This window comes from Sphaeramia orbicularis, chromosome 21, assembly GCF_902148855.1.
Source record: "Sphaeramia orbicularis chromosome 21, fSphaOr1.1, whole genome shotgun sequence".
Classification (NCBI taxonomy): domain Eukaryota; kingdom Metazoa; phylum Chordata; class Actinopteri; order Kurtiformes; family Apogonidae; genus Sphaeramia; species Sphaeramia orbicularis.
Genome location: NC_043977.1, coordinates 27,574,421 through 27,585,730, shown reverse-complemented (window position 1 = coordinate 27,585,730; position 11,310 = coordinate 27,574,421). Strand labels below are relative to the sequence as shown.

The 11,310-nt window shown below is 36.4% G+C and overlaps 1 protein-coding gene across 1 annotated transcript in view; it reads right to left on the bottom strand.

Annotated features, from left to right (window-relative positions):
• Positions 1-1,552: 1,552 nt before the first annotated feature.
• Positions 1,553-11,310, bottom strand: part of plcl1 (phospholipase C like 1) — a 156,639-nt gene continuing 146,881 nt past the window's right edge. The window contains exons 10-12 of the mRNA XM_030124269.1: positions 8,473-8,548; positions 7,403-7,512; positions 1,553-5,339 (exon numbers count right to left, since the gene is read on the bottom strand). Of these exons, the coding sequence (XP_029980129.1) occupies positions 5,145-5,339; positions 7,403-7,512; positions 8,473-8,548 (381 nt within the window). The 3' untranslated portion in view covers positions 1,553-5,144. The remainder of the gene's footprint in view (positions 5,340-7,402; positions 7,513-8,472; positions 8,549-11,310) is intronic.

Below are 11,310 nucleotides of genomic sequence, written 5' to 3'. Positions count from 1 at the left end.
AATGGTCCATTGTTAATATGCTGCTTTATCACCGCTTGCATATGCAGTAAACTGCGATAATATGATATGTATCAGCACAAACGGAAATGCCTGCAGAGGCTTGAGTCAGTGCAGAGAATCATTAATATTAGAGAAAGTGGAGGCAACAGAAGGATTTGGTCAGGAAAAGAGAACTTTATTTAGTCTGGGAAACATACTCTTGTTTTATTTGATTACTTGTCAGATAGAAAACACAATAGCTTTTCAAAATAAAAGCGAAGTCTATTTAATTAATTATATTTATGGTTTTAAAACACACTTCAATAAATATTTTTCTTTTGGTCTTTTTCTATTTTACAAAAACATACAGTGACTGTAAGAACAGTTGAGGGAACAACACTGGATTAAAGACACTGCAGATGCCACGGGTAATACAGAACCTAAAATACCTTTACTCAAAGTGATTTTCACAAATTTGTTCACATCACTATGGCAGGTATAAACAACTCTCAGATTTTGTATGGATATTTGACCACAGGTCTGCAAAGATAGGTAGTATCACACACTGAAGAGCACAGAGAGAACTAGCTCTAGGTTAAGACACATGGGTTACAGAGATTACTGTCAAGTCCAAAGCAGCACCCTGATGTTCAGCACGGCTCAGTCTACATTTCCTTTACTTCAATTTTATTTTATTTATTTATTTTCTTAAATCGTATTGAAAGTCAGGCTTTATGTAAACCTTTTCCACACCTCAAGCATCAGGATGCAGCACTGGGTTACTAATGAGATACACTATAGTAAAGCACTGCAGTAAGTGTTTGACCGTGGTGTCTGATGAAGAGAATAAATACTGCAAAATGGAGGTGAAGGCTTTTGAAAAACAAAGCTCAGTGATGTATTAAACAGTTAAAATGGGGAGCAAATTATGAAGGAGCTGAGTATATGCATCGTACCTGAAAGCTATTTTTTGTGAATGTTTATTACAAGTGTTGAGCTCATGACAAAATGACATGTTCTGTCTTCTGACCGCTGACTGTTTTCCAGAACTTACCAACCCACAGAGACTGGAAACTTGGTTGAAATGGGCTTTCCAGCAGAGTGAACATCATACTGTTTTATTCTTTTGAAATTTAAATTATCATTGTGTGATATTACTGCATAAATTATGGATTCACTTGAGAAATTTACTGTTAAAAAAGTCCAAGACATCCAATTTTTACGAGCTGTGTTTCACTGCTGAGCTCTATCATAAGAAAAAAAAAAAAGGGTAAGAATAATGTGAGTTTGGTACATGTTAAAAAGGAATTAAACTTTCTAAACTTTTGACAAAAATATAAATATATTAGTTCACTCAGATGTGTCTAACTTGTGTTACTTTGGGCAAGTCTCTGCAAACCACCTTTCCTGTTGAACAGACTTTAACTAAAACCCGTAGCTGCCCAAAAAGTATAAAAGCACATTCAGTCTACAGTATAAATCACATACTATGGTTTAATAATGCAAATGTACAGAAAGTGGTTTGTAAGTGAGTGAGTCAAAGCATGCAAGAACACAGGTATGGTCATTTTTGGATCATCCAGCTACCAATTAGAGGCTCAGGTGTTGTCCTGACATACTGTAAAGGTCAGACTTTACCGTGGTAACAAGCTGCCATTTCTGTGTTGTGGCATGCTTCCTTTATTTTACGCAGGAGAATGGTCATTACTGTCTACCATCTGCTTTGTAAGTACAGTACGGACCGAATGAATTATTCTGCGAATGAGGTTTAACTAAACCAACAGACCCTAATTACTGAAGCCTGATCCACTTGCCCCTCTATGTTCACCTGCGAAGGCGAACCCCATGACCTCCATCTTCTCCACATGTTCTCGGGTAAAGTAAATCCCACTGCCTGTTTGCTCTTTGACCCAGTTGCATTCCCCTCGTCAGCAGGCATGCAAACCGGAACACAGAAAGCTAATACTGTGGTTAGTTTTACTGAAGCTGATGCATCATTAATGGTGAGATATCCACCCTGCAGGTAAACAGATCTCTAAGGGAGGATGCCTCCTGTGGTCCCACTGAGGGTGTAGTTTAAGAGAGTTAAGTCTGCCTCGCCGTGGCAGTGGAGATCTTTCACAAAGCTGGTGTCGTTGCTTCACTGCTTAATAAGAAAAAACGTGGCAAACTATTTGGCGATCGCTCTTTTTGTAATTACGGGTGTGTGAGCCAGGATGAGAAGAAACAGTCTGCATCATTAGGCCAGGAAATAGGGCACGGTGGTATCATGACAGACATAGGCATGCAGGCATATACACACACCCCAAGGCCTCCACTGAGTCTCAGTGTTATTAATAGACCACAGCAGCAGGTGTTGCCACTCTGTCTATTGCACACAGCCAATTATAAAGCCCCGCAGGTGTGCCCACCCAACCACACATATAACTAAAACTTAATATAAAATCAGTCTTTCTTCTTTCTTTCTTTCTTTCACTTCTTACTTTTAAAACTGTTTGCCATTTCTCAGACAGATACACACACAAAAAAAAAAAAAAAACACTCACATGGAAATGTTATTAGGTCAACCTTCTCCTGTGGCTATCTATGATTCACACTATATCAGCTCTGTCACATCCCACCTGGAGCCTCCAGAAAGGCAGCAGCAGGAAGAAGAAGATGATGGTGAAAGAAGAGGTATGACAGAAGATAAAAGCATTATAAAACCAAAGGAATGTGCAGATCAATGAATGGCGGCAAAGCAGGGTACAGAAATGTGGGATGTACGGAATTCAGCACAGACAGTAGTTCTGCACTTCAAAGGGGCTACACAAGTTGGTAAATCTCAGTGCTATTCCCATGTTTCAGGGTTTCCCATTGTGTCTTTGTGGAGCTCAGCCCTGTCACTTTCAAAATGCCACCGGCTGAGTTGATCGGTCGATGAGCAGCTACGAAGTTTAGCTGTGACCCCCAGCTCTCACTGATACTTCTACCTCATTCAGAGGGCAGAAAAAACATTCAGACTGTCTTCTATACAAAGGTCTCCTGAAGTTTCTTTCTCAAACATTTTCACTTGTTGGCTACAGCAGATTTAAGCTGAAATAATTTGGTTCAAATGATTCCCACAGTGTATTTTACTATTGTTTTTAATTAAATATTGTTATCATGTTGAATCTCCAAACTTTTACAATGTTTCAGATGGATAGTATCCATGTGCTTCTGAAACATTTATCCCTCGTTTTAGTGAAAAGCATGAAAATCACTGGTACAACACTAGAAATACAACTTTGTTCGTATCTCAATATTTAAGGAGGTATTTCTAATCGAGTTAGCTTAGTTCTGTGTGTCACTTTTGTCAAGTTTGGTTCGAACGTAGCATTGCAAGATACAAGAGTACAAATACAAAAGCGGATATCAGGTGTTTTCCTGCAGGAAATACACTCAACACTCAAAGGCCTAGAGAAACACCATCACTGACAAGCAAACACAACAATGAGCTATGATCAGTAGCACCTTCTGAACACCATTTTTGTAGTTTTCATACACATTTATAAGCATCACTGAGTTATACAGCTAGTTATATTGTTTTCAGTCCTTCAGCCGGTACTGTTACACAGCCTCACTAACTCTCTTACATCTTAACACTATTATTGCTACATCAATAGAGTGTACTTCATCAAAGGTTAACACTGCAGGAATCTGTACACACAAACACATGTACACACTCTGAGCATTCATTACCCCACATGTTGGTATAGTGAGCGGGTTATGTGATCCACATGTACTACAGCAAACATGTAGTACTGCTAGTATCCCTACACATCCACAACTTCTCCAATTACTGTATCTTTTCCTTTACACATCATTCCTCATGTTTCAGCTGCCCCCTCTTCAGGTTAACACGACAGACTCAAAGGCCATCAGGTGGAGATAACAAGGACCCATATGTGCATGTTTCTGCTGGTTAATTGACAAAATACATGACTATAAATATAGAAAGATGGGTGAAGAACAAAAGTGTCTATGTGTGAGCACTCCGAGGTGAGATTTTTAAAGTTCATCTTCAAAATGTATTATTTAAAGAGTTTCTGTTTAGCATGTATCAAGTGTAAATTTCAAGCTAAATGTCTAAAAATCCTGAAAATAAGTCTTGAAGCTTAGACAAGTGAGGCAGTCAATTAGAAAAAAAAATGTTTTGGTTAGTGTGACTTACCATCTTTTGTAAGACAAGTTTTAATTTCAGTGTTCAGTCTCTTTTGTAGCTTTTAAAGACACTGAAATAGACGCTAGTTTTTAACCAGGAGACAAAGACCAACAAGGCTTGCGGGGTATACGATCAAACTGTCAGCCATTTACGCTAGAGATGATTATGTGACATCTGTCTTAAGTCATTTTAGTCACATCAAGCCACTATAAAATGAATTAAAACTTTTTTTTTAAACTTTTTACATTTTTTACATGGGCTTTGTTCTGTTTTACATTAGCCTTCTTCTAAAGTTCAATTTAATGAACTGCAGTTTCATCTACGTACCACTTATTTATCTGATAGCATCAAACTGTCTGATTCCTCGGACTCCTCATTATTGTAACTCACAAAGAATTCCTTATTGTGTATTTTCTTTTCTGACATTTTCAGCAGTGTTCACACATACACACCCATTGACAGTCTCGTTGCCTTCCCATGAGACAGACTGAAATGCTGAGGCATACTTTCTCCCGTCACCTCTACATCCCACATTCTGCAACCGGACCGTGAACATGCACAGCCTCATTGTCTCAGATGACTCAGGCGTCTACCATCTCCTCTCCCAATGAGGAAAACCCACTGAGTTACAATGCACAAGTCAGACTTTTCTCCGGAGCTGTCAAAAGTTTTAATACCCGTGGAGCATCTTTCATGCTTTGCGTTTCCATTATGACATTCATAAAGAGCCTCTGTACAGGCTAAACCTTCAGTGACAGTAAATTCATTAACTCACCGTAAGGCTTTAACAGATATACTGCTCTGGTCTAGGCTAGTCTAGACGCTTACACTGGATTAAAGGTCACACTCTGCCAGAGGGAAAATCCCCTGTCTCCTCCGGTGCTTTTTACACCTTTCTTGCTCACACATCTTCTGTTATCCGTGGTAATTACTCTGTCTACTTCCTTTTCATCTTTGGCAGCACACCGGACCCAAGGGGGTGTCAGATGCGCCCGTTGCCGTGTGTACTGCTTCGACGGCCAGACAGCGGGTGGGAGGAGTAGTGCAGCTCGGCTGTGGAGAAGGTAGAGGACGAGGCGTTGGAGGAGGTGAGTCCGCAGGCTTCACAGGCCAGAGCCAGCTGCCTCAGAGCATCCAGGGAATCCATCTTAGCCCCCCGCAGCAGGTCACACTGACCCTGAGAAAGACATGAGTCTGATTTAGGTCTGAAAAACTATTCACTCCAACTGAATGGACTGTGAATCCAGCATTATTTAGTGTTATGTAGGGTTTGGTCACCATCAGATGTCTCACAAAAGTAATATGGAAAATAATGGCTGGACGTTTAACTGCTATAATGACCAATACTTATGAAAGGAACAAAATACAAACACTCATCAGGTTAAATGTGCAGTATGTTATTTCTGCTTTGGGGGGGGGGGTCTTTCATTTAACCCTTTCATACATTGTGGTCACTCCAGTGGACAGTTCTTCTCCAGCTGTTCTCTTGTATATTCATAGGTTTTTTTGTTTTAGTTCCATATGAGCCAACACAGTGGACACTTATGCAACATCCCATAATACACTGCAATTCCTACCATTACTATAACTTTGCTGTTCTTGATTAACCTGATCTGCACTAACATGTTTAGGTGTAAATCAGTTATTTGTTAGACAAAAAGAGTTGTTTTTTGCATATTATATGAGGTAATAACGAGCATTAGAGTATGTTAAAATGTGAGAAAACATCAAATTAGTAGCCTTAAAATTTTTTTTTATTTCATTGTTTTCATTTCACTTTCTGATATTGGGTTTTAAATACATATTTCTTTACTTAAAAAATTAAATGCATGGACATTTTTGTAACGCCATGAAAAAAAAAAAACTCGATCGCAATTTTTTTTTATGCCTAAGGAGGTATAAAAACACTCCAGAAAAAAAAATCTTAACTAAGGTTCTCATAATTCATGCATGAAACGGTTAAAATAACATCAAAAACAATCCTGTGTAGTTGTGTCATTTTCACCACCACTGATTCTAAGGCATCACTCATACTTACAAACAAGATGATGAATTAAAGATTTATTCACATTACATTTATTAATGTTTATTCATGTTACGCTATATCATTTTAAATTGTAACTACAAGTCACATTTATTATTGTCAATTAGGGATTTCACTGGTTCATTATAAATGGGATTTAATACCTTCAACATGTGACAAAATGAAACAGACCATTACATTAATATCATTACTAGTCTCTTGAAAATAGTTGGAAATATCTATATGATAAAAATGCCCAAGGCAACAAAATGTACCAAACAGGATATGACTGTCTGTCTGTCTGTCTGTCTGTCTGTCTGTCCATCTATCTGTTGGTCTAGACATGACTGTTACTGAAAATCTGCAGAATATTTCAATCCAGATCTTGATTGCAGAACTATTAAAATATATTCTTTATAATTGGGTAACTGGATGACTTTGGGATGTTTTTGTAATTTTTTTCAGAAATCAAGCCAAGTTCTGCTCTGAAAAAGAATCGTGCACATGCTGCATGTCAAAATCAATCAGTGGGAGCAGTTTCTTTCAGATTCTGAAAATGATCTAGAACTCAGAGCATATTTTCATTTCTAAATCTGCCATATCAGCAATGCTGACCTAAGTTTTAGACAAAATAACTTTTTATGTTTGGTGTTTACACTCACCGTTCACTCCTTGTTTAGAATAGAATAGAATAGGGTTTATTGTCATTGCAACATAAATAGTACAGTGCAACGACATGTTGTTTTCAGCTCTGTAAAGTGCACAATATGAAAACACTTAAACAACATACAAATCTAAAAAGAAGGGAACTAAGCATAATAAATATATACTATGGATAGAAATATTAGATATAAGTATATACATGACTAACTGCAAAAATATGTCTATTAGTATAAATATGTGTAATGTAGTGCAAATTTAATATATAAAGTATTACTCCTGAGTATGAGTCAACAATAGTTTGGGTGTGGTATCTATAATACACAGGGGTGGGGGTGTACATATATTTTTGTGGAGATGCTATGATGGTTATTACTATGACAGAACAATCTATTTAATCTATAAACTGAATAAACTTTTTACGAATATGAACAAGGAATAAAATTTAGAGACTTAGACTTAAACTTAGAGTATCGTAATCTGTGGTTTGATTATATAACAGTGATTATATAAAAATGTGTGTGTGTAAAATAGTCTGGTGTTCTGGTTTGTGTTACTTTGAGCACAGTGATGTTCCAGGTGAAACTCTCCACGGCTTTGCTTAGTTTGCGTCCCTTTAGTCCCTCCTTCTCCCCAAGCCGAGAGAGATCCTCATGGAAGTCCATGCCTGCAACATTTAATAATTAGAAGAAGAGCTGAACAGGATCTGTGTATCAGAGTGAAACTCTTCCTTTAAGTTTAGTATGACTTTTGAGTTATATAGTAACCAACATGACACACACTTGACTCATATTTACACGAAGAAGAGCTGCCATCCCTCATGACATTTACATAGTTAGATAAAGGTCAGTAGTTACCCAAGAGTGTCTATAAATACACTGGTTTGGATGTGAGGACTTAGAAGGATGCTTAGATGCGCAGTTTTTATGTGAAACAACATATATACAGTAGTGGAAAAAAGTTATCGGACACAATTTTACATAATGTCAAATATTATTATGAAATATTTGTAGAAAAATGTTTCTTGTGTTTCACAAGGTGTGGCTGGAGCAGACAGACACGAACGAATGAGAATTTTTTTTTTTTCTTCGGTGTGTGTGTGTGTATTGCTAATAAGAAAAAATAATAAATCTAAATTCTTGACAGTTTCAACATGTCACGCCCTGGATATGTTTCATTATTTTACTGAAATGTCCAGTTTTGACCTGGATGGAACAGAGCATGTGCAGAAGGGAGCATGCGGGTTTGGAGAACGGGTGATTATTAATGCACTATATCAAAAATGTATGGGGTATCCAAAAACTTTTTTCCACCACTGTATGTAAGGTGAAATAGGAGACCACAGTAACAAAGCCTGAGCAGTGTTAAAATCACCAGTACGTACTGTTTCTCCTCTTGTAATGCTGTTTACTGACAGACTTGTTCTCAGAGGAGCTGCCCTCATTAAGTTTGGCTGTTTGATGATTAAGTCAGACTTGCTCATTTGGTGAAACTTCCAGAGAATTTGGGAATATCTTGTAATGCAGTCATTTTATTCATGAGCTCTCATCAGAACCATTTTTTCTCCGTTCATTTAGACCTCATATCACCCCTTCCAGCCAGTTATCCATCTCTCTGTGCACTTCACCTTCTCTCTGGACCTGGGCGATCCTCTCCTGGACACCGTCAGCGTTCTCTATCAGCTGTTTCTGTGCTGCTATCATCTGCAACAGACAAGGAGGTGGTTTGTGTTGAACTTTCCAAGTATCTGTAAACCCATATAACTGTACTTTGTGTGTTTATTGTAAATATCCAAGTATACAAAAAAGTACTAAACCCCATCTGGAGAGTTTATGGTGTGTGGGGTGTAAATTTTTACACTCTTGTGAACCAAGAAATGTCAGACACAGTCTTCATAAAGCATCAATTTTGCTTTGGTTATTGATATTGTCTTTTTTGCTTTTTTTAAGAAAACGAATGTAATAATAATAATAATAATAATAAACTTTATTTGTATAGCACCTTTCATACAGAAATTGTAGCCCAAAGTGCTTCACACTGATTGAAAAAAAATACAATATTAAAATACATTAAGATTTGATTAGAAATACAATAAAATAAAAATAAATATAAAAACAGCACACATTAAAATATTTGATTATGCACAGAATTTTTGAAGTGCAAGAAATAAGATAAAATTTGAGAGAAATACAATAAAATAAAAATAAAAGCAGCGCACATTAAAATATTTGATTATGCATAGAATTTTTGAAGTGCAAGAAATAAGATGAAATTTGAAATACAATAAAATAAAAAAAATAAAAACAGAAATACAATAAAATGAAATAAATATAAAAAAAACACACATTCCTGGTTCCTGAATTGTGACCCCATTTTTATCTCCTTTCAAAGGCTAATGAGAATAAAAATGTTTTTAATTTGGTTTTAAATATATTCAGTGAACTGGCTTCTCTAATGTCTTTTGGAATTGTATTCCATAACTTTGGTGCATAGTTAGTAAAGGCTGCGTCCCCCCATTGAATGTAGCTGCTATACACAGTTAAGTTCAGTAACAATAGTGGAAATATAGTAAATTTTGTAAGTAACACTTTCATTCTGGTTTACAAAGACAAAATTGAAACTCTTTTTTTTTTTTTTTCAAATGTTGCATTTGCTGATACTGGCCAAGAAACAAAAAATGTCTTGTTTGTGGATTTTGAAACAAGAATCCACACTACTCTGTTCGTTATCACTGTTCTTCTCCTGTCTTGTTTTATAGTAGCTAAGAGCAGTAGTTAAAAGCAGTATTGTACAGGAAACTCTTTTAGAGGTAGTTCTTTAGCAAGTGTCTTTTAGAGTATATATACTAACCCTAATGTCAACCTGGCTACTAACCCACTGTTGTGTTTTGGTCTGTCTGTGTTTTGTCTCATGCTGTATGTACAGCTGCTGAATACTTGAATTTCCCTCGGGATTAATAAAGTATCTATCTATCTATCTATCTATCTATCTATCTATCTATCTATCTATCTATCTATCTATCTATCTATCTATCTATCTATCTATCTATCTATCTATCTATCTATCTATCTATCTATCTATCTATCTATCTATCTAAAGTTTGTTTTGTGAGTTAAAGTTTGTTATGTTTAAATACCAATATCTTCATTAAATGGACTTGGATGAATAACCCTCAAGCATGAATCATACATCAATAATAAGCTCATTTAAGCATGAATCATGATGATGAAGAAAGGAAAAAGAAATACATGGCAAAAATAGCATACTGTCAATATTTTAGAAACCCCCTAAATTTCATTTTGCTAATCATGTTCAGTGAAGCACAAGACTTATTAAGAGGAGCCGAGCTCCCTCTGACTCTGTGGTTGTTCACACACTGCGACTATAACAGGGCCTATCTAACATCAGTGCCTGTGCTTCTAACAGTTATGATAACACAGACAGTGATAATGTAAGATCTAATGAATTCGAGTTACAATCTAACGGGAGCTAATTTAACACGACAAAGAAATAATGATTTTCCAGCTCACTAGCATAACATACTAACAAAGCCTATTTTTTTTTTTGTTACAGGCGCACTGAAACATTGGTATTCTTTTATTTACAAATGTATTTTAGGTCTGCTTCCATCATATTTACTGTTCTTCATCCTTTGGAATGACTTCAGTGAGTATAGCCTCTGTATAGTCTCGTATGTGTTTCTGAAAGTCAGAACAGAACTGGGAAAGAAAGCTTTTACATGTTCTGCTCCCACTGCCTGGAACAATGCACAGGAGCTAAAAATGAAGGAGCTGGTCTCTTTAAATACATTCAAAGTCATGTTAAATAAATAGGAAAGGGATCAATCTGGGTGTCGATGATTGAATTAGGTTCTGCTTTGAGATGCTTCTAAGGAACATTGTTATATACTTCAAGTACTTTTAAAATTATTGGTTCTATTTGTATGTTTTTAATATTATGACCATTTACTTTTTTTGTTTTTATACCTGTGTGGGTTTTTTTTTTGGCTATGTATTTTACTTCAGATTTTATTGTAACGGACTTTGTGAATTCTTCTTCTTCTTATCATTATTATTATTATTATGGTGTTTTATGTATGGTTTTAGCACAGTGTTTTACCATGTGTTTTAGGTACATTTTTACACTTTAAAAATGAGTTCAATTTGACTTTCAGAATTTAAAAAAAAAATCATACATCTAAGAAACTTTGTCTTAAATTGGAAAAAATAATGAGCCGATAATGGAAAGGAAGGACAGGAGATAAGACTGGCTGCGGGGCTGCACAGATAGAGAAGAGGGTGAGTGCATGATGACTAAGCTTTGTGTGTTTGTGTGTGTGTGTGTGTTCAGAATGGCTGAAGGGGTGAGATTTTCAACTGGAGATCACACCAACAGACTGGCTTCATGACACTGACCTGCTGCGCTCACATTTGCTGGATTCTCACTCCACAGCATCAACTTTACT